Here is a 24,356-nt window from a genome sequence, read left to right as displayed (position 1 = left end):
CAAAAGTATGCAGGTATCGGACACACCCCCTGCCACGCCCCCTTAAAGGAGAATTGTACAAAAATAAATGATTGTCTAAACTCATAAGTGCTTTTTTACCACTACTATTCCTTAAGATCGGCTTTTGGAATTTACAAATGCAGCAATTGGATGAAAGGTGTATCACTGTAAAACACTTTTTGAAAGATAAATAGTGCATTGTATATACAAGTATATAGATCAGACCAAAATGAGGGACAAATGAGGAGGAAAGAGGGACAGAGGGACTTTGTTCCAAATCAGGGACAGTCCCTCAAATTCAGGGCTATGCAATCTGTATGGGTGAATTCGCATTGCACAGACATCGCATGTGATTTGCAGAGCAGTGCGATTCGAATCACGTGCGAAGTCTGACATCGCTATAGTATGAACCTGCACACTACTCCTCCTAACACGGAGGAGAATTAAAGCTCGCTTTCAGTCCAACCAGAAGCATGAATTTATTGCATGCTAAAAAAAAATTCAGTTGTAACTGAACAGTTCCTGTGACAATGACAGTGTCTTATAATAGAGCCCAGGCTCCTCCTCCTGCCTGTGTTGTCAGGGCAGTGCTGCCAGGCAGGGAGGAGGAAGAACAATCATGCTAATGACGTAACAACAAGCATGAGAGGTTGTCTGCACTGCTGAACAAGCCACTACCGACAAGCCGGTTGCTATAAGAATGTAAACAAAAGGAATATCGTGGATAGGGACTGCTTTGGAAAACAAAAAAGGAGCACGCTGGTAAGCTTAACACTGCCTCTCTCACAGAGCACTATGAGTGTACATGGCTGTTTGTGGGCATAGGTGCATTCTATGTATATGTAGGCACAGCACCCAATATAACAGATGATTAGAAATGGCTGCACAACAGGCTGCATGCATCTAAAACTAGACAGATCTGTACGGTAGTGTAGTAAAGATATGACCACTGTGTCATCCTCATGGAGAGTACACTCCCTGTGTTTTTATCAGCTATACACAAAGGAAAAGGTCAGTGACATCCTTCATAGCCAAGGGACAGATGTTAGAAACGTAGCGAGGAGGGTAAAGCTGGTAAAAATAGGACTTGTCATTAGTAAACAAGAGACCGCTAAGCCTAGCACACACAATGAGATTATCGGACAAATGATTGTCTGTTTTTGTTTTGTTTTTGCATGCTAGTCTCTGTATCAAAAAAGAAGAGGCTACCAAAGTAGGAACATTTTCCAACAACAATAAAAATTTGGAAGTGATGTAATGTTTTGTATTGTATTTCCGGACGCAAACTGTATTGATTAAACGAAAATCGTATGATCTGGTATCATACCAGAAATATTTTCGTGGTCGTCCCTTCAGATAATTTCGGATGAAAGTTGTGTTCTAATGATGTTCTCCACTCTGGAAAAAAAAAATGTAAAGGCAGCAGCTACAAATGCTGTAACTGCTGACCTTTGATAACAGGACACTTGCCTGTCCAGGGATCCAGCGCCACCCTCACCCAGGTTAGTTCTTCACTAGCCTTCGGGTTCCTAATATGGCATCTTAACTGCGGGCAGCCGGCTGTGCTGCTTGCGGCTTCGCAGCTTGCTGCCTGCTGCGTGAGGGGAGCTGTGCTTTGTGAATGGTCCCACAGTCTTCTGGGACTTGTGATGTGTCCCAGAATGCTGCGGGGAGGGAAGGAGATCTTCTGCTCTGATTGCCTAGGTGATCTTAATGGAGGTTGGAGTGGGTACCCATCAAAACTAGGTATTCCCTCCTCCCTAAAAAAATGGCCTCCTGCCAAATGTGGCAGAAGAAGGGGGAGGACTTTAAGTGTAAAATAAAAATTTGGAAGTGACCTAATGTTTTGTATTGTATTTTCGGACGCAAACTGTATCGATTTAACGAAAATCATATGATCTGGTATCGTACCAGAAAAATTTTCGTGTTCGTCCCTTCAGATCATTTTGGACGAAAGCTGTGTTCTAATGATCAGATTATCATACAATCGCTTCAAGAGCGATATTTTCGTCCGATTTTCTGAGCGTGTGTACGGGCCTTAAAGCTGGTAGTTATTCCAGGAGTAGGGTGGCAACCCTGACAACATGTAATGTTTACAACTTTCACCATTGACTGAGTGCAGCACTCTCTCATGCATAAAACGTTGTGTGAATTTGTCGTTAGGAGAGGGATGCCTTGATCTGCTAGTATCACAGGGGGAGGGACAACAAGAAGGTTGCAGAATGGAGGAGAAAGGGGGATAACAATAAGTGGCTGCAGAGACATAGTCACATATGCGAGTGGGGAGTAATGGGAAGCAGCCAACACACAGCAAGGACTGGTTTACACATGAATTGCACAAGAACACGGCACGCGTTCCTGTGCCGTGCGTTTTGAATGGGCTGCAAATTGAACCGAAACGCAGAAGGGGTAGTGTATGAATTACTTTAAAAAAAAGCACCGCACCAAACCGAATTGATAATCCAGTGCCATGTGATTTGGTGACCGCAAATGCACTACGTCTGCATTTGGGGTGCCATTAACAATACATTACCTTCTGCAGCAGATCGCACGGTGTGGGAAATGTGCGTGGAATGTACCTTTCCCGCACTGCATTCTGGTGAGAAGTGGCCTTAACATATTGAGAGGAGGATGAGAGGCAGCACAGAACACCACTCTACACAGATGTGAAGCGTACTTAAATTACTTCTGTCTATGTTCGTGGTCATTTACACTTGCATTGCCCTCTGAAAAGCGATCCATTGTGGAACGTTTTTTAGAGAGCATTTATAGGCAGCAGTGAGGCATTATGTTGCCTCCTCACTGCATGTTTTCGTCATTCATCCCATTCAATTGAATGGATCATGTTCAGTGGGTGGTATTGCCCGCAAAACATAATGGAGGGATAGTGTTTTGCCATGCAGCGATGCGATGTGCCGCAGCATGCGTACACCCCGGTCTGCTGCTGTTGTAGCTTAAGAGGGAGCTTTAAAGAATTCATAAAACTTCACACTTCCTCTATGTTGAGCTTTTTTCAAGGGTGTAGGAAAGGGAAAGTGAAAGTAAAGCAGGGCTGAACAAATCCAACGTCAACAATAAGCTCAGAGGTGACCTGATACAGTATAAAGATATACTGCAAGGGTGCTGCACTTTGAAAAGTCCTGCATGTTGCATCTCTTTTGCAGTTTTTCAAAAGCACACCAAAAAGGCACCTTCTATTGTAAGTCAATAGGAATGCATCAAAAGCACATCAGTGTGAAAGGGCACCTAGTGTTACTAAACCCAGCACCCTGCATTCACTAAAACTGGTCTCCCACAGTACACAGAACATGGAAATGCAATTCTTTTAGTACATCTAAACTGCTAAAAACTTTTTCTCATCAGCAGTATATAGCAGTCTTGTGACTTCAATAAGTGTCTGAAAACTCCTCCCACAAGCTTTAACCATTCTCCCCTGATTGTCCTATAAGGCTGCAGGACCCCTGGCCCTCTGTATGGATAGTGCTTATTGGCCCTGTGCTGATCACATGCACTCCCCCCCCCAAAAAAAAATCTCTTGCAATAAACACCAAACTGAGCATGTGCAGAGTTACTCCAAAGGCTCTGTACTATCAGGAGATGTATTGGGGACAGTGGAAGAAGGGGAGGATCAGAGAAGACAAGATCAAACAGCCTTTTGTACACAATGCAGAGGATTAACCCCTCAGGTTAATCCTCTGCATTGTGGATTTAGTACTGTTGTGGATTTAGTAAATCTTAAGGCCCCTTTCACACGGGCTATCCGATCCGATCCACCTGTCAGTTTTTCAGGCCGACCTGATCAGATGCTCCATGTATCCCTATGGGACAGCGGATGTCAGCGGTGACATGTCCACTGACATCCGCTGCTCTCTGATCCAATCCTGTCCGTGAAATCCGGATGGATAGAAACCCTATTTTCCATCCGTCTGGAGGATCGGTGGTCCGTTCTCATCCGATCTCCCCATAGAGGACAGCAGGGATCTGACCACTCCGGTATGGCACACAGAGCGGAGACGGAGCTGTCATCCGCCTGCTCAGCGGGGATCAGCGGATCGATCCCCCGCTGAGCAGAACGGACTCCGCCAGGCGGTGCGCCTGTGTGAAAGAGGCCTTAAGCTGCACAAAATGGCCCTTTAAATAGCCTTTACCTAAATTTTCCCACAAAAAGGGTGTGAATGCGCTTACTGAACTGTGGGTTTAGAATGTTTTGAACTGCTACTAAAAGGGATGGATGAAAAGGCTGGCCATACACGGTGCAAATTTCTTTCCTACAACCATGGGTTGCAGGAAGGAAATTTTGCATGATTCCCCATCAACACAGACAGTGCTGACAGGGGAATCCCTCCCGCCGAGCAGTTGTCTGCTCCTGGCAACCGCTAGCAATAATCACAAGGGAATCCAGCAGGCTGGTTGTACCCAAGTTGATCGATCGGTCAGCTTGGTACATTCGGCCTGCCCAATAACGATTCAAACCATGTATGGCCAGCCTAAACTTAAACTGGACCTGAACAAAAACAAATAGATTTTCCTGTCCTAAGGCTAGGTTCACATCTATGCATGTTGCGATTGATGCGTTTTGCTGGCACATGTTTTTAACACACGTTTTTGATGCGTTTTGCGTTTTTCTTTTGTTTTTTTACTAATAAAGTATGACATTTCTGTTTATGGAGTGCAACTTTCATGTGACTTCACACATGCTGGCACTCAAGTTGCATCAAAGTAGTGCAGGAACCATTATGTTTCCAAAGTCGCGTGTTAGGCTTAAGGGCTAGGGCTAGAATAGGGTTTGCAGCAATTTTTAGGGTTAGTAGTTATTGTTAATCCCAATAATTACCACCAACCCTAACACATAAAGGTTCCTGCACTACTTTAATGCTTATTTTGATGAGACTTGAGTGCCAGAAAGTTTTAAGTTGCATTCAATTTTCACTCCATGAACAGAACTGTCAAACTTTATTAGGCAAAAAGAAAACAAAATGCATTAAAACGACAACACTTGCATTTTTGGTGCAGGTCTGTTAAATGCCAAACTCAATTTGCTGCAGGAACAAAAAGTCCTGAACCTTTTTAAAAAAAACGCACCGGATCAAAACGGACAGATGTGAACTACATCCATAGGAAACTATGTTAAATAGACTGCAGTGCATTTCTGCAAAATGCACTAAAAATCACAGGTGTGAGCCAAGGGTAAAAAAAAACCTAGCCTTTTCCTCGATTTCTTTTTGAATGAGTAGCTGTGCACAATTGTGCTTTGAACTTCATAGTGGTATCATGTAATATACTACAGGGTAAAAATCCGTGCCTGTGCTACTGACTGCTAGTCTCACAAGATTTAGACTTTTGCAATTTTACTTCTGTGCTGCTTACAGGTCTCCTTGCTGGAGAGGAAGTTGTACCCGAGGACCTGCATTTAAAACATCTACCTGCTTATGCTTCCTTTCATTCTGTGGATCTTCCACCTTTCCTGATGCTTGTTAAAGCTTCTCTACCAGTTTGCAAATCACCAGTCATCAGTGGGGCAGCTGCTGCGTGAGAAGGCAAAGTTCTGTTCTTGTACTGGCCATAGATGGATCGAAATTCAGCCGCTTCAATATGGAACGGCAGAATTTAGATTCATCTATGGCCTTTCCCCTTTTAACCTTCCTGGCGGTATTCTCGAGTGTGGCTCGGGGGTTAACTTTCAGTACCAAAATCGGTAACCCCGAGCCACACTCGGGATTACCCCAGAATGTTACTCACCTTCCCTGCGATCCCTCACCGTCCTCCCCGGGGTCCTCACACTCTCTCCCCGCTCTGTGTATGGCTGATTGCCGGCACTTGCCTTCCGGTTCCCTTCCCTGCGAGCATTGCGACGCAGGGAGGTGGAACCGGCGGCAAATTCAAAAGTGTAAATACACTAAATGACATGATACAAAGCTGTGATCCTAACAGATCACACTGTATCATGTAATTTCACCACAGGATTGCACCTGGTGACTTTTCCAGTGCCCTGCCTGTGCTTTTCCAGTGCTTCGTGCCTGGAAAATTTTGAACGACCATGGCGTCCAAAAAGCGTTCTTTTTGCGCAAAAGCGCTTTTAGATGAACTGAAAAACAGCGACAGCGAAACGGAGTTACTTGAAGAACTGAGCGATAGCGATTCGTGGGAAAATTCGTCATCAGATACGGAAAGTGACAACAGCGACGATTCTGATGTCTCTTTCTGGCACATAGCTCCGTTGGAAATTCTGAACAATCATTAGATATACTTCCCAAATTCCACAAGCTATGTGCCAGAAAGAGACATCAGAATCGTCGCTGTCGTCACTTTCTGTACCTGATGACGAATTTTCCCACGAATCGCTATCGCTCAGTTCTTCAAGTAACTCAGTTTAGCTGTCGCTGTTTCCAGTTCGTCTAAAAGCGCTTTTGCGCAAAAAAGAACGCTTTTTGGACGCCATGGTCATTCTCAATTTCCCAGGCACAAAACTGGAAAAGCACAGGCAGGGCACTGGGAAAGTCACCAGATGAAATCCTGTGGTGAAATGACATGATACAATGTAATCCGTTAGGATCACAGCTTTGTATCATGTCATTTAGTGTATTTACATTTTTTAAATTGCCGCCGGTTCCACCCCCTGCATTGCCACGCTCGCAGGGAAGGGAACCGAAGACAGGTGCCGGCATCGGCCGAGCTCACAGCGGGAGGACAGCAGGAGTACAGCGGGGGAGGATGCCGGGGGATCGCAGGGAAGGTGAGTTTTAAAATGTAAAACAGATTTCCATGCAAAAGAATGTACCACTTTTAGCACAAAAATCTTGACATAATCAGACTGCAAGGGAGGTTAAAGAAGTCAGTCCAATGATTAACTTCTCGCAGGCCAGCTTGTTAAAAACTTTTCCTTCGGTCAGTGCAGAGGAGTCACAGCTGTGGAAATACAATAACACAGCGGGAAGGATTTCTCCATCTACCTCGCTTGTGTGGATGAGGACTATGAGGAATATGTCCAGCCTAAGCCAGTCCTTGGGAAAAGGTCAGATGCAGTGAACCCACAGGCAATACTGGTGACTAGCTCTTGTCCTCTGCTTTTCTTTTTGGGTCCAGCTTCCATAGTTCAGGTGCTCTTTAACCTTTATGAATTAGACCACATTGAATCTCTAGCATTATAAATAGTTCTTTACAGATAAAATAACAGTTTTCTTTCTTGGATGCTTTTTTTAACAACTAGCCTTACTCAATAAGGTGAAGAGCAATTCGCAGTTTGCCTAATGGGCTAACCTAACAACCTAGGAGAGATGCATTTTCTGGCTTCTCTCAAGGGCAAAATCTCCCTATGGCAGTGATGGAGAACCTTGGCAGCCCAGATGTTTTGAAACTACATTTCCCATGATGCTCATGCACTCTGCAGTGTTGTTGAGCATCATGGGAAATGTAGTTCCAACACATCTGGGGTGCCAAGGTTCGCCATGACTGCCCTATGGTAATGATTCGACATACATTTTAAGTCAAATAAATAAATAGAGGGCTGAATTTAAATTATAAACAAAGATTCTTATCTGCATTAATCAGAACCGGTTGTTGTTTAGAGCTACTCTTAGGGGGGAGTACACTAAAGAGGTTAAAGATTTTACTAATATTCTGAAAAGTTGTAAAGATGGAAGGATCAGTAACTGCAGCTTAAATCCTTTACGCTCCAGATTCTTCCTCTGATAATTCTTGAGATTGGTATCTGTAAATATTGTTTGCTAAATGAATAAACTGTAAAAGAAAAATATATCAACAAAGGCAATTATTTTTTTTTTCTTTGAGATAAAAATGGCTGTCTATTGGCTTTTTTTTCTTTTTCAAGGCCAGAATACACGCCTATTTTAAAATAATAAAGTACGGACAACACAAGGCATCATAGTGGGGGACACAATGGATATCCTATCTACTTTCCTGCAATTTTATAAAACTCTATATACATCTCATATAAATTTTATAAAACTCTATTTACATCTTATATAAACTTTATAAAACTCGATTTACATCTCATGTAATAGGATATCCATTGTGTCCCCTACTATTACATGAGATGTAAATAGCGTTTTACAAAATGTATATGAGAGATATATAGCGTTTTATAAAATTGTAGGAGAGTAGATAGTATATCCATTGTGTCCCCCACTATGACATGAAATGTATATAACGTTTTATAAAATTTATATGAGATGTATATAGAGTTTTATAAAACTGCAGGAAAGTAGATAGGATATCTATTGGGTCCCCCACTATCTACTTTCCTGCAGTTTTATAAAACTCTATATACATCTCATATACATTTTATAAAACTTTATATACATCTCATGTCATAGTGGGGGACACAGTGGATATCCTATCTACTTTCCTGCAATTTTATAAAACGCTACATATATCTCATGTGATTGTGGGGGATACAATGGATCTCCTATCTACTTTCCTGCAATTTTATAAAACTCTACATACATCTCATATAAATTTTATAAAACTCTATATACATCTCATGTCATAGTGGGGGACGCAATGGATATTTATCTACTTTCCTGCAATTTTATAAAACGCTACATATATCTCATGCGATTGTGGGGGACACAATGGATCTCCTATCTACTTTCCTGCAATTTTATAAAACGCTACATATATCTCATGCGATTGTGGGGGACACAATGGATCTCCTATCTACTTTCCTGCAATATTATAAAACTCTACATATATCTCATGCGATTGTGGGGGACACAATGGATCTCCTATCTACTTTCCTGCAATTTTATAAAACTCTACATACATCTCATGCGATTGTGGGGGATACAATGGATCTCCTATCTACTTTCCTGCAATTTTATAAAACTCTACATACATCTCATATAAATTTTATAAAACTCTATATATACATCTCATGTCATAGTGGGGGACACAATGGATATTTATCTACTTTCCTGAAATTTTTTAAAACTCTGTATACAACTGAAATGTAAATGGTGAAGAGTTAAGGTCATATCTCATGTTGAAATGTAAACAGGGAAGAGTTGAGCTCTCATGTCCATCCAGATCCCTAGACTGACGGTAGACCAAAAACCTAGATTTTTATTTCAACTATGTTTGTAACCTCTTACTTGCATTCTTGTTCTTTTTTTTAGACAATTTTAGATTCCATCCATACTGACAATGGTAGATGTGGGAAAATGGCCAATTTTTGCACTTTGCCCTCAAGAGGACCTAAAATCCATCCAACAGGCTTGTGTGTTTGGTTCTGGAAATGAGGTCTTATACATCACAAAAAGCGATGAGGTAAATTTATGTATTTAAGCGCATTGTCTCTCGTTGATTGGTGACCTGGTATTTCAAGTTTTGTGAGCTACTGTATGTCCTTTACTTATGATCAGGTAAAAACAAGTGGAAAACAAGAATCTTGTAATGCAGTTTCCAGTTATATAAACAAATTAATCTCTCGTGAAAAAAATGCTAGTCTGAATCCCTTATTTCTTTTCTGCGCTGAACTGAATCCAGCACATCAATATGATAGCCAGGCACCTAGAATTTTTGGGAGGAAAGTTTAGTAATGGCAGCCTAGATTTCTCAGGCTGAAGTCGAAGTTTGACTGGTGAAAGAAAGAGATTAACAAAATGAGTGTTTTGTAAGTATATACGTACAGTACGCCTATATCTATAGCAGATAGATAGCATAACATGCAGATTTTTGTTTGTTGACGTGAACTACATTTGCAGGTGTATTTTGCAGGTATTCGTGATGGGAACAAACAGCAGCGGCTGTCTAGGGACTGGAGATGCTCAGAGTACGATTGAACCAAGGTGTCTTCCCATGCTCTCTGGAAAGAAGATAGTCAGCCTAAGCTGTGGAAGTGGGCCACATGTAGTCATTGTTACTTCTGGTAAGTAGAACAAATTTGAACTTGTTAGAGGGGCTGGTGGGCCTGATGTATTGCAACTGCTAAAATCTGCCATCTGTTTTCCTCTATAACGCTAGTCATACATGTTTAGATGACTCTTTTTCAGCTAGTGAGCTGAATGAGAGAAATCAAATAGAATCCTCCATGTACAGAAAAAAGTGTGGATGAAGGAATTTTTCCTCCTGGCTATTGTATTCTGTCAGCTGGCACCTGCGGCTGGCAGAATTTCCAGATTGACCGCAACTGACTGGTTGCAGCTGCTATTCAGCTGACAATGTTCCTCCCTCCCTATAAAAAGTGGGAGACTGGCCTCAAAGTTTACTTCCAGAGTGCTGATGATTTGAATCTGTTAGCCATTTTAGGCTTTTAAAAGTAATTGTCCTGTCTTTGACCAAGCTTTGCTTGGAGGTTGCTATTCATTTTCTGACCTCCTGTGCAAGCTTAATTCAGTTTCACTGTGCTACTACAGACTGGAGTTCTATAACTTCTGAGCGAAGTCCAACTTAACTGCTTGCATCCTGATGAACGAAGTTACAAAGGTTACTCAAATGCTCTGATTGGACAGCTACAAGGATAGTTGATCAGGGCTTAGCTCAGAGGTTAGGGGTAGTTAAATTCTGACAAAGTTACATTTAAACAGAAGGGCAAACAGAGGAGGCCAATGTGATGATATACTCCCAGTGGGTGTGTCCATGACATCCTAGGCACATGATGCTGGGTGTCATGCAACCCAAAACAGCTGTGGCAGGAGGAGGATGGAGTAGAGGTTCTGCTGGAGACTGTCAAAAAGAGAGAGGGCTAGGCCTCTTTCACACGGGTATTCCGTATGTCCGTATATCACCCCATCCTTTTGCGGGTGATATACAGACATAATGCATGTCAATGGGATTGCGGATGACCATACACTGACATCCAATTTGCATCCTTTCAGTTCTGTTCCGTTCTTTGGAACGGAACAGAACCCTATTTTTCTTCCGTTTAAAAAACGGAAAGGACGCAAAATCGGATGTCAGCAGTGTCATTCGCTGACATCCGCAATCCAATAGACATACATTATGTCCGTATATCATCCGCAAACGGATGGGATGATATGCGGACATACGGACCGGATGACAAAAGTGCTGGAGCGGATCGCAATACGGTCTGCTCCGTGTGAATGAGGCCTTAGTATTGAAGAGAACGTTGCTCCTTTTGTTCATTTTTTGGTGTGCTTGGCAATTCAATTTTCTATTGGTTTTCATTCCTTCAGTTGGGATTGACAGTGAATCTGTGCTTTTCCCATGTAGGGCAAGGCAACAGGTCCACTTAACTGCCACTCTCGTTTGCTGCAGGTACTTTCCTTTCCTAAAATCACCCACCAATTTGTTTGGCCACAGGATGTGTAGAAAGGAAGACTGTAAGGTCAAAGTTGTAGAGTAGAGCTTATGCCTTTGCCCCCATGTGACAGCACTTGGTGCCTGAGTGTTCCATCACCTAGTACCAGCACTGTCACATAAGAGAAAAGGGAGTAAGTCACATGTTCACCAGGTCTTCATTCCTGGCATCCTAACAGTGCAGTGTGGGAGTGAAGAAAGGGTATGTGTAGTGGGGAAGGGTGGCTGTTAACTGAACCTGGTGCCTTGCCCTGCATGGGCAAAGCACAGGTTTACTTCTAGCTGATTGAGAAGTCTTTTATGTAACTCTAGGAACATATTTGATTGTTTCTTGAATTGGTAAAAAATATAAAAGGTTACAAATTGGTCATATGTGTGGTAAACATACAGTATAGTACACTCTATTCTATGGCCTTTCTTAGTGAAAGAGAAAATTTAACAGATGCAGAAACTTTTTATGCCCCATTTGCACTTGCGCGTTGTGTAGCTCAAAGCTTCAGAACACTTAACATTGAAAATCTCATGGTTTTCATTTGTGCCCATTTGTGCCTGAGTGTAGTGACGCTGTAGGCTTAAAAAAGTGCACAGTCTTCTTTTGAGCTTCATCTTTTAGTGTTTTTGTCCTCAATAGACTTTAATGGGCACACCTCCAGAAATGTGTCAAAATGTGCAAATAAAATGCATGGAAGTGCAAATGTACATAGTAACTTCCTTTAATTGGCTAAGATTTTATTTAAAGAAAGGTTCAAACTTCAGGCATGCACAAAAATGCATGTACAAACGCTGAAAACAAGAAATGCCTGCAAAACTACCAAAGACATTTAGCTCAAATGTGAATCGGCCGTTAGAGCATGAGTGCACAATATCACGATTTGTTAAGCTAGCAGCCAGCAGTGAATTGAATAGGTAAATAATTGTGCTTGTCCTTTTGTATGTGGCCCTCGAGGATTGCGTCCATGTATCTCTGTGGGGAATTGTCAATTTACCTTTCTTAGAAATTTTTTGGGCTGAAGTTTTGCATGCCTGGTGTAATGATAGTGCTAACCTTTGTAATAATCTTACACATTGTAAAGATAGATAATGGACTGTTGCCCTTATTTTGTTTCTACAGATGGAGAAGTATATAGTTGGGGTCATAATGCCTACAGCCAGTTGGGCAATGGATCCACAAATCAAGCGTTAACTCCATGCCAAGTGTCAACTAACTTGGTAAATAAGAAAGTTGTAAATGTGGCTTGTGGCTCACACCATTCAATGGTAACCACATCTGATGGTGAGGTAAGAAAACATCAGTGTTGATAGATATAGGTGCATATAAATGCCTCTAGGGAGTGAGTGATCACTTTGCATGTGTGGTGTGCACCAAGTGCTTAGTTCAGTAAAACAGTGCAAGGAGAAATTTAGGTGTAAAGTGTACAGCCTATAGCAACTAATTACTAAACTTGCTGGCTGGTGGCCATTGTGTTGGGGCAATGTTACAATGCAAGGCACGGTGTGGTAATTTTTGTACAAAATTTTTGTGTAAAAATGCAGGATGTCTGCAGTTTTGCGCAACGCATCACAGCCCACCGCAATGCAGCAATTGTGGTGGGAACAGGACACATAGAAAACAAATGTTAAAAGGGAAGTATGGCTTTAGAATAAAACAAATATTCATACTCGCCCAGCTGCAGTTGTCTCCCACCACCTCTAAGACAGAGAACTAAGCGATTAAACACCACTGATTGCTCAGTTTATGGTCTTCAGGCTGCAGAGAGCTGGTGATTGTCAGTCTCCGGCTCTTTGCTTTGCCCCCCCCCCCCAGCACTTACTGGAGCACTGGGCTGTGGAGGGGGCTGGAGGGACTACTGGGATCTTTTTAGAGCCTGAACCAACTGAGAGATGTCAACCAGCAGGCTTTAGCCCGCTGTCGGCTGAAAATGGGTCACAGGAGTGCAGAACGAACTGCACTCCTGATCCATAGGAGAAGCATAGCCAAAATAGCTTTGGCTATACTTCTGCTTTAAGCTGGCCATAGATGGATTGAATTTCAATCCATCTATGGGCAGGCTGGATGTAGAGAAGTCGATCTATCGATTGACTTCAGTACAACCAGCCTCTCAGGTTTTTATTTCATATGATCACCGCAGGTGGCTAAAGCTCCTTTTTTTTTTTTTTTTAACACATTTTCTTCCGGGTGTGCACTGGTGTTAAGGCTGGACTTTTTGTTAAAAGATTATGCATTCTTTCCAGCTGGTCATCTGAGAAATAGAAGATCTTACGTGTGCTGTGAAAGCCTGTGAAGGTGCTTTTTTAGCATCTCTATCCCTAACCAAGAATAAAGTCTTGGGTCATACCTGTTCTCACCCATTTCAGAATATGGCTCCTTTCTATGTTTGTGTTCTATAAACTGTGTAGGAACTGTGGTATTTATGAGAGTTAACATGCAGCAGTCACTATAAGGATTCACATGTAAACCCTGGTGAATAGCATAAAAGTGAATATTTTTATTTAGCTAAAATACTGGGTATCATAAACTTTATTTTTTTGTATAAAATATTAGTTTTCACCTTTTTTGACATCCTGTTGCATCTTAGTGCTGCTAATGTCCTGCAGGTTCTTTGCAGCTACTTACTATCTCCACGCACTCCAACTAAATGGTATTTCCAAGCTGGCCATACACTAGTATAATTTAATTTAAACATATTTGTTTTAAGATCATTAGTTTGATTTTTGTAATTGTTAAGCCGAGTAAACACTATTTGTTTTGTTTTTTTGGTAAACACCACTAGTTGACGGGTAGCTCAGCAATTCTACCCCCCCCCCCCCCCCCGCCAAAACACTCTGATCAGCTGATCTTGAGTCGGTCAGATGCTGGTTTTTCTGCATGCACGTCCGACAGAAGCGGTCAAAGTTTGGCTGGCTTCTGTCGGACAGACCGACATACACACGGGCCGAATGTCGCCATTTTTTCTTTTTGAACTGGCCGTTGTCTCCCAACATTGAGCTCGTGTGTACCTGGCTTTAGTGGGGTCAAACCTATGTTCAAATATTTTTTGTCACTGTGGTTGAAAATGAAGGTGTGGGATGGAAAATTAGTGTCAAGCAAATTTCTAACAGTGAGTTAGTTGTAGTGAGAGATAGATCTAGTTTTTATTTAGGAAAGTCCATTCTCTCCAAAATGGAATGATAAAAGCAAACTTTTATCAAGGCCCTTCCGAATGATATTTATCATATCATCAATTGTACCGATGATAATTTTTTTTAAGGTTTGTGCGGATATTTATATGAACATTCATATAAAAATCTGCTATTGTATGGCCAGTTTTAGACTGTTTTCCTGATGGTGACAACAGTGTACATTGCCTGCGTAAAGTGTGTTTAAATGTAGTCTCCAGTGTGACAGGGTGGCAATGCAGGAGAATAATTACGGGGCAGTTGTCACCCTATAATATGGAATGCCTGAACATGGGCCTTCATGGCATAATTTCCAGGTATTACATTTTATTAAAAGCTGCAGATTTAAAAATAATGAAAATAAATTTTGAAATGACATTAACATAAGTGATTCAATATCTGTGGCAGGCGCAGCACTACAAAGTGCCTTATGCACTATGGCATTAGAAGAATTGGATCTCTCTGACTTCAGTCTAACCAGACTGTCTGTTACTCTATAAATTCCTCTAATACCGTTCTATGGAAAGCAGTAGGTTTAAAGAGCACACCAAACGCTTAAGATATCTTCTTTATTAACTTCAACTTTTCTTCATAGATAACAGTGACACTTTTGCAGCAGACAGTCCATGTACAACATGTGCTGAATACAGTATAACAAATGGTGGATATATTTCTCTCTCTATTGCTGTTTGAGTTTGTTTGCTTGGGTTTGGTTTTGAGTTGTTAGAGTTGTTTGGGTTTGTTCGATAGTTTGAATTCGATATAACTTTGAAGTTTGATAGTTTGTTTGTTTGGTGGAACTACAAGTGAACATATAACTAGTTCAGTATACAGCTCTAATCACATTACTAACAATAGGAACATGTATAACTGTTAATTACCTATTTTTGGCCACTTGCTTCCATAAAACTGCTCTGTGGATCTGTGTGTCTATTCAGTTCTCTTGCTCTGTAGTGGAATGAGAAGGTTGGCTGAAAGCATGAGGCTTAAGAGAAAAAAATGGATGTAAGGCTGGCTGTGATTAGCAACAGTCTTGGCCGAGTGTGAGATTGGCTGTGATTGGTCACAAACTCCTTATGGGTAATAAAGTTTAACTCTGTGCTTTCTGGTTTAAATTCTGCTGTGTCTGAGCTTACCTTACAGGCATATACAGTATATGAATCTTACAGGCAAATTTCCTTTTGCTTCTGTGAACACAACATACAACTGTTATGTGACATCCAAACATGAAATCACAGTAAATAACTCTGCTTTTGTCTCTCACATATAAACATATGCACTGTATTGAGGTTATTAACAGGTCTAGCTGTATATACATGTAGGTCATATTAGCAACCTAGGACAGGTTCTAGCTGGCCAGCTACAATATCAGTATACTTTAAGCTGATCATTGCAAAAAGACAGTTGTATAATTTATAGCTTTAGGTGTGATTTACATGAGATGTCACATGTAAACCTGGTTTGTGTTTAATGCATGCAGGAACCTTGGTATTTGATAACTGAATGCATGGTATAAAATAAATTATGATGATCTTTTTTTCACAGGTGTATGCTTGGGGATACAATAATTCCGGACAAGTTGGTTCTGGCTCTACTGCTAATCAGCCTATTCCAAGAAGAGTTACCAGCTGCCTACAGAATAAGATTGTTACTGGCATTGCTTGTGGACAGATGAGTTCTATGGCTATTGTAGAAAATGGAGAGGTGAGATCTGTGTGCAATTATTGTACTTGAGCACATGTACTCCTATGATGACTTTAGGCTAACTTATCTTAGACTATAAAACTATGTTATTATCGAAAATCACCTGCTTTTCAGTGATATTATGGATTTCTCAGGGCTTCATTCTCCACTTATATCTTGATGATGTTCTGGAAATAGTTTCATTACTAAATGTGTACAGTGTTTTTTTTTTAACATTTGTAAGAACTAGACTGTTGCTCTAAAGTGTCAAGGCAAATGTCTGGCAAGACTTTGTCCCACAGTCAGCCTCACCGACAACTCCATATTGCTAATGTCATATATTTCATTGACTTTTGTAATGATTTTTGTGGGGGAGGGTTGACACATCTGTCAGACTTGTATTGCTGTGTTCTCAGATTTACCTTCTTTTCACTCCAAGTGACAGTTATTATTAGGAGAGTAAATAATTGGATCTTTCCCAATGGCAGCACTGTATGATTTAGTGCCGGTTCACACTTCCGCGAGTGCGGCGATCGCATGTAATATCGGAGCTCACTGCTCCTTCATTACATGCGATCGGATGTGCTGCGCGAATTCAGCCATACACTTTGTATGGCTAAATTCGCACTGCACCCGCACAAAATTCGCACATGAGGCATTTTTTCAGCCGCATCAGGATCGGATCGCACAGTGGTTCGCACTTGTGCGATCCGATCCTGTGCGAACTGTCAGATCGCACTGCGATATGCGATCAAACTGGGGGTGTCGTTAACATTTCATTGACACCCCCAGCGTATCGCATATGGCAGTGTGAACTGCCAGATGTGCATTTGCGATGCGGAAACAGGCTGCAAATTCGCAGCCTTCCCACATCGCACAAGTGTGGCCCGGCACTCATGGGATCTGTTTACTAGTAAGAGGGATTTCCTTTAACTGCCTTTTGAGTGACAGAAAAAGGAAAATCACCTCAGCTACCAATGAATGTCTGACAGAACAGCTAACCCCTAAACTTTCTATCAAAATCTAAAACATTTAGAGTCTCCACAATCACGTACAGTATCTCACAAAAGTGAGTACACTCCTCACATTATTGTAAATATTTTATTATATCTTTTCATGTGACAACACTGAAGAAATTACACTTTGCTACATTGTAAAGTAGTGAGTGTACAGCTTGTATAACAGCGTAAATTTGCTGTCCCCTCAAAATAATTCAGCACACAGCCAATAATGTCTAAACCGCTGGCAACAAAAGTGAGTACACCCCTAAGTGTAAATGTCCCAATTGGGCACAATTAGCCATTTCCTTCCCCGTAGTCATGTGACTCGTTAGTGTTACAAGGTCTCAGGTGTGAATAGGGAGCAGCTGTGTTAAATTTGATGTTATCGCTCTCACTCTCTCATACTGGTCACTGGAAGTTCAACATGGCACCTCATGACAAAGAACTCTCTGAAGATTGCTCTACATAAAGATGGCCTAAGCTATAAGAAGATTACCAAGACCCTGAAACTGAGTTGCAGCACGGGGGTCAAGACCATACAGTGGTTTACCAGGACAGGTTCCACTCAGAACAGGCCTCGCCGTGGTCCACCAAAGAAGTTGAGTGCATGTGCTCAGGCATCAGGCATCATATCCAGAGGTTTTCTTTTGAAAATAGATGTATGAGTGCTGCCAGCATTGCTGCAGAGGTTGAAGGGGTCGGGGGCCAGCCTGTCAGTGCTGAGATCATACGCTGCACACTGCATCAAATTGGTCTGCATGGCTGTCGTCCCAGAAGGAAGCCTCTTCCAAAGATGATGCACAAGAAAGGCCGCAAACAGTTTGCTGAAGACAAGCAGGCTAAGGACAAGGATTACTGGAACCATGTCCTGTGGTCTGATAAGACTAAGATAAACTTATTTGGTTCAGATGGTGTCGAGCGTGTGTGGCAGCAACCAGGTGAGGAGTAAAAAGACAAGTTTGTCTTGCCTACAGTCAAGCATGGTGGTGGGAGTGTCATGGTCTGGGGTGCTGCGGCATGGGGGGAGCTACAGTTCATTGAGGGAATCATAAATGCCAACATGTACTGTGACATACTGAAGCAGAGCATGATCCCCTCCCTTCGGTGACTGGGCCTCAGGGCAGTATTCCAACATGATAGCGACCCCAAACACATTTCCAAGATGACCACTGCCTTGCTAAAGAAACTGAGGGTAAAGGTGATTGACTGGCAAAGCATCTCCCTAGATCTAATACCTATTGGGCATCTGTGGGGGATCCTCAAATGGAAGATGGAGGAGCGCAAGGTCTCTAACATTCATGTTGCCATGGAGGAGTGGAAGAGGACTCCAGTGGCAACCTGTGAAGCTCTGGTGAACTCCATGCCCAAGAGGGTTAAGGCAGTGCTGGAAAATAATGGTGGCCACACAAAATATTGACACTTTGGGCCCAATTTGGACATTTTGACTTAGGGGTGTACTCACTTTTGTTGCCAGCGGTTTTTACATTAATGGCTGTGCATTGAGTTATTTTGAGGGGACAGAAAATGTACACTGTTATACAAGCTGTACACTCACTAATTTACATTGTAGCAAAGTGTCATTTCTACATGAAAAGATATTATAAAATATTTATTTTGTGAGATACTGTATGTATACCTAATTCAATAGGCCCCTTTAAGTTACAGGGAAATAATATAAAATAAATCGTAAAGTTCTTGCTCCTTGGATCAGTAAGACTATTTGATCCTCATTTGAAACCTAGTCTTTAATTGTGAAGGAGTGACCCCTTGTGGATGAAGGCATCAACAGTAATGAATACAGAACCCTTTGTAAATATTCGTTTTGTTCTGTTTCAATATATTATCAGACAGTGTGTAATGTGTAAGACATTTAGTTACTGGTTTGAAATTACATTTTTAACCACCTGACCTCTTTAACCACTTCCATACAGAGCAGTTACACCCCCTTCCTGCCCAGACCAATTTTCAGCTTTCAGCACTCTCTCACTTTGAATGACAATTGCTCAGTCATGCTACACTGCAACCAAACAAAATTTTTATCATTTTTTCACACAAATAGAGATTTCTTTTGGTGGTATTTGATCACAACTGGGTTTTTTTTTTTTCGTGATATAAGCAAAAAAAATTTCTATTATAAAATTTTGCAAATAATTAATTTTTCTTCATACATTTGGGCCAAAATTTATACTGCTACATATCTCTGGTAAAATTAACCCAAATTAGTGTATATTATTTAGTCTGTGTGAAAGTTATTGAGTCTAGAAGCTAAGGTACCAATTACTGAAAATTGATCACACCAGATGTACTGACGGCCTCCTTTCTTGAGGCCCTAAAATGACAGGACAGTACAAATACCCCCCAAATGACCCCTTTTTGTAAAGTAGACAGTCCAAGGTATTTAGTAAGTGGCATGGTGAGTTTTTTGAAGTTATCATTTTTTCCCACAATTCTTGGGAAAATTAATATTTTTTTCTTTTTTTTTTTCCACAAAGTTGTCAATTTATAGGATATTTCTAACACATAGCATGTTCATAGCAAAAATGACACCCCAAAATACATTCTGCTACTCCTCCTGAGTATGGCGATACCACATGTGTGAGACTTTTACACAGCCTGGCCACATACAGAGACTCAACATCCAAGTAGCACCTTAAGGCTTTCTAGGAAAATACACATATAACTTTCTGACTACCTATCACATTTTTTGAAGGCCCTAGAGCACCAAAACAATGGAAAAGCACACTTTTTGGGCCCATTTTGGAAAGCAAACACTCCAACGTATATTCTTTTTGGCATTATGGATCTTTTGAACATGTCATTTTTTTTTTCCACCTTTTTTCTCTTACGTCCTCCGACAGTCGCCGCCTCTTCATATTCGTCACAATGGGTATTAGACTTTGCTCCGAAGGAGTAGCTAGGCAACAGAATATGTTAACATTAAAGCTTTTAACATATCCCACCCACAGGGGGTGGTCCCCTCAGTCAATACCCTCCTACTTCCTGCAACCATATCTCAGTTTCAATGTCTAGCTTGTCAGGAGTAGCTGGATCTCTCTATGCTGGGGCATTTTGCCTCCGCCTTTCTCTTCTTTTTTGATTTTTTGTTTGAGTTTTTTCTCTCTCTTTGCTTAGCTTTTCTTTTTGTCAGCATTAGTTAGTTCTTCTGATGAAGAGGATTCGTGCGGGCTGGGTCTCGGGCTGATCCCCCTGGTCGCAGGTCGTGGGTCAGTGGCTTCCCAGCCTGCCATCGAGCGTTCAGCCAGGTAACGCTCCTGGCACAGTGAACGACCCATCCCTGTTCGGTGCAGGGATGATTGGTGAGGTGGCTACCTCACTGAACGCTGTGCGGTTTCTTAACCCCAATTTTGTGCGTCCTGGATGCGACTCTCCCTGCCTCATGTGCAGCGGCTTGTTCGCCTGTGCGGGTTCCCCACGCCATTAAGAGGTAAGTGTATCTATGTGGGGACCTGTCTGTCGGGGGGGGTGTCAGTCTGGGACTGTGTAACCTGCCTCTGTTCACACTGTTTTGTCTCCCTATCGCTCTGGCTGCATGCTGTGGGCTGCAGGGGGGGGGGGGGGGCTGTGTGACTCTGTATGTGTCAGCCTGTGTACAGTGTGAAGGGCTGTGTGCTGTGGGGCATGTTTCGGCGCCAAACGGCGCCATTTTGCCTGCGCTCGCTCCAGCCGCATGTTTTCACTGCGGGCGGCCGTTTTCTTGTAGCCTTCCATAGGCTTTAATAGAGCGCTCTGATTGCATCACTTCCTCTTTCCTGGGTGCACCGATCGAGGCGGCAGCAGCAGCAGGGGTCTCCTCAGGTTTTATCCTTCTGTTCCTTCCTATATCCATTGCCTGTGTTCAGTTTTATCCCGGTGGGGGTCTCATTGTGCTTGTGTGTGTGTGCGGTGGGCTGCGCTCGCCGCGCTTGTTAAAGGGGCAGTTAACCCTTTATTCTCCGGCATATTTTTTTGGGGCAAATGGATTCTCAGGAGGGCAAATTTCCTACCACCTTGGTGGGAAGCCAGGGGACTGCTGTTTCCCCCCCAGGGGGGGATTTAGCCGAAGTGGTGGCTAACCTTGCTGCTCAGGTGCAGATGCTGGTGGCTGTTCAATCCACTAAAAGGCCCAGAGTTTCTATTTCCTCTGATTCTGAGGGTGAAGGTGATGGGGCTGCTATGGCTGGGGTCTCCTTATCAGGGTCCCGTTCCTCCCTGGATCTCGTGGGGTCCGAGGTGGAGGCTGAGGTTGAAGGGGTTGATAATTCTCCCCCTGGCTCGCCTGAAGAGCTTGCAATCATGGATGAATTGGTTGCTTCTATAAAACAAACGCTGCGTTTGCAGGATGAGCTGTGTCCTCCCGCTGCCTTGGCGGCTTATGGGACGCAGAAAAGACGCAAGACATCGCAGGTCTTTCCCTGCACTGATGATTTTCAGCGCGCTGTTAAGGAACAATGGCGCAATTTACGCAAACCTTTTGCTGTGCCAAGTAGGTTCAGGCTGCGTTATCCTTTCACGCCTGCCACTGATGAACGGTGGTGTGTGCCACCCCCGGTGGATCACGCCATTGCGGTTTTGAACAAATCCACTGCGATTCCTGCAGAGGATACCCCGGTGTTCCGAGATGCCACGGATAGGAGAATGGAGTCTCTTGCCCGTCATACTTATTCTGTTACGGGTTCGATGCTTAAAGCTCTGTTTACCTCTCTTATGGCAGCCCAGGCTGTCGCAAGTTGGACGCAGGTGCTTAGGCGCGTCCTAGTGGCTGATTCGGCCTCGCCGGCGACATTGGATATGGTGGATCAAATCCATCAGGGTGTCATGTACCTGTGTGATGCGGACTTGGACTTAGTGCCGTTGTCGGCACGTGTACAAAGCGTGGCGGTGTTGTCTCGCCGCCTGGTTTGGTTGAAGTGTTGGTCGGTGGACCAATCTTCGCTCAAGACCTTAGCCAATCTGCCTTATGATGGATCTCGCCTTTTTGGGGAGTCCTTGGATACGTTGATTAAGGGGATCACGGGCGGTAAGAGCACGCTCTTACCCCATTTCCCCAAGGCTAAGGGGGCTCCTGGTAAGAAGCATACTAATTTTCGGCCTCCTCAGGGGTCCTTTCGTGCCTTTCGGTCGCACTACAAGGGCAAACCGTTCAAGGGTCAAGGCTCCCAAAAGAAGCCGTGGTCTGGTAAACAGAAGTCCGGTCAGTCCGGACCCTCTACCCATAACTGAAGGGGCGCCCTCACCCAGTTCTGGGGTGGGGGGACGCTTGCTCTTTTTTCTTCAACCCTGGCTGGCCCGCGTGCGGGACCGGTGGGTTCAGGAAATCGTTCGATCTGGCTACAAGATCGAGTTTCTCTCTCGGCCGGAGAGCAGATTCTTTCCCTCAAATCTTCAGCTGTCTCCGGAGCGTTTACGGGACCTGCACCTAGCGGTGCGGGACCTGAGGGCTCAGGGAGTGGTGGTTCCGGTGCCTCATCGGGCTAGATTTCGGGGGTTTTATTCTAATCTGTTCACTGTGCCCAGAAAGGAGGGCAAGTTTCGTCCAATTCTGGACTTAAAGGCTTTGAACCGCTTTGTGCGGGTTCGCAAGTTCCGCATGGAATCCCTGCGGTCGGTGGTGGCTGCCCTGGTTCCGGGGGAATTCATGGCCTCCATCGATCTGAAGGATGCGTACCTTCACATCCCGATTTTCGAGGGTCACCAGAGGTTCCTTCGATTCGCCATTGCGGAGGATCATTACCAATTCGTGGCGTTGCCCTTTGGTCTCGCCTCGGCTCCTCGGGTTTTCACCAAGGTGCTTGCTCCCGTTCTGGCTTTGTTGAGAGCTCAGGGCATCTCTGTCCTGGGGTATCTGGACGACATTCTGGTTCGGTCTGCGTCCAGCCAGGGTCTGGAAAAGGACCTGTCCGTCACGATGCAAACTCTACAGGAGTTTGGTTGGACGATAAATTTTCCAAAGTCGACGCTGAGTCCGTCGGTTCGTCTTCCCTACCTGGGAATGATCCTGGACTCGATCCAGGCGAAGGTCTTCCTGCCGGAAGACAAGCTCAGGACTCTTCAGGAGGAAGTCAGGTCCCTCAGGGACAGTCCGTGCTCGTCCCTCCGGACGTGCATGAGATGTCTGGGATTGATGGTCTCGGCTTTCGAGGCGATTCCCTTCGCCCAGTTTCACACGCGGGGTCTCCAGGGGGAGATCCTGTCCAAGTGGGACGGGCGACCCCAATCTCTGGATCTTCTACTTTCGTTGAGCTTTCGCACCAGAAGGGATCTTCTGTGGTAGCTCCAGTCCCCGATGATATCGGGGGGCAAGTCCTTTCGTCCTATCTCATGGACAGTGATCACCACGGATGCCAGCCTGTCGGGCTGGGGTGGTGTTCTGGGCGTTCTGTCCGCCCAGGGAACTTGGTCGGAGGGGGAGTCCTCCCTTCCGATCAACATTCTGGAATTGCGTGCGATAAATCTCTGCCTTCGTCGCTGGACGGACCGACTGCAGGGCTGTCCGGTTCGGGTGCAGACGGACAATGCCACGGCGGTGGCCTACATCAACCACCAAGGGGGCACCAGGAGTGGCCGAGCGGCTCGGGAAGTGGCCGACATTCTGTCTTGGGCCGAGACTCATGTCCCGGCGATAACGGCAGTTCACATTCCGGGGGTGGAGAACTGGCAGGCGGACTATCTGAGTCGCCAGACCCTGGATCAGGGGGAATGGTCTCTCCACCCGGCTGTCTTCCAGATGTTGTGCGCGAAGTGGGGTCTTCCAGATGTGGACCTGTTCGCGTCTCGTCTGAACAACAAGGTGAGAAGGTTCGTGGCAAGGACGCGCGACCCTCGGGCAGACGCATCAGACACGTTGGTAGCCCCGTGGCATCAGTACAGACTGATGTATGCGTTTCCACCGATTCAATTGCTGTCCAGGTTCCTCCGCAGGTTGCACTCGGAACGCAGCACGGTGATTCTTGTGGCACCGGACTGGCCTCGCCGGTCCTGGTACGCAGACCTCGTGAATCTGGCGGTCGACGCCCCATGGCGTCTACCTCTTCGAGACGATCTCCTGTCTCAGGGCCCGATATTCCATCCTGCTTTACAGTCGCTGGCTTTGACGGCCTGGCTGTTGAGACCGAGGTCCTGAAGGATAGGGGTCTCTCCCCTGAGGTCATTCACACTTTGATCAATGCGAGGAAACCTTCCTCAGGGAAGGTCTATTACCGTACTTGGAAGGCCTATTTTGCCTGGTGTGAGTCCAGGGGG

At 44.0% G+C, this 24,356-nt stretch overlaps 1 protein-coding gene across 2 annotated transcripts in view; it reads left to right on the top strand.

The window, feature by feature from the left end:
• The first annotated feature begins 611 nt into the window (after window positions 1-611).
• RCBTB2 (RCC1 and BTB domain containing protein 2) overlaps window positions 612-24,356 on the top strand; it is an 89,583-nt gene continuing 65,838 nt past the window's right edge. For both annotated transcript variants that reach the window (XM_082245494.1, XM_082245493.1), the window contains exons 1-5: window positions 612-762; window positions 9,135-9,285; window positions 9,736-9,886; window positions 12,389-12,555; window positions 15,979-16,137. In XM_082245494.1, the coding sequence (XP_082101620.1) occupies window positions 9,163-9,285; window positions 9,736-9,886; window positions 12,389-12,555; window positions 15,979-16,137 (600 nt within the window). In that variant the 5' untranslated portion in view covers window positions 612-762; window positions 9,135-9,162. The remainder of the gene's footprint in view (window positions 763-9,134; window positions 9,286-9,735; window positions 9,887-12,388; window positions 12,556-15,978; window positions 16,138-24,356) is intronic.

The sequence above is a fragment of the Pelophylax lessonae genome, assembly GCF_965119305.1.
Source record: "Pelophylax lessonae genome assembly, chromosome: 2".
NCBI classification, from domain to species: Eukaryota; Metazoa; Chordata; class Amphibia; order Anura; family Ranidae; genus Pelophylax; species Pelophylax lessonae.
Note: the sequence above shows the minus strand (reverse complement) of the source record. Positions and strands in the feature narration are given on the sequence as shown.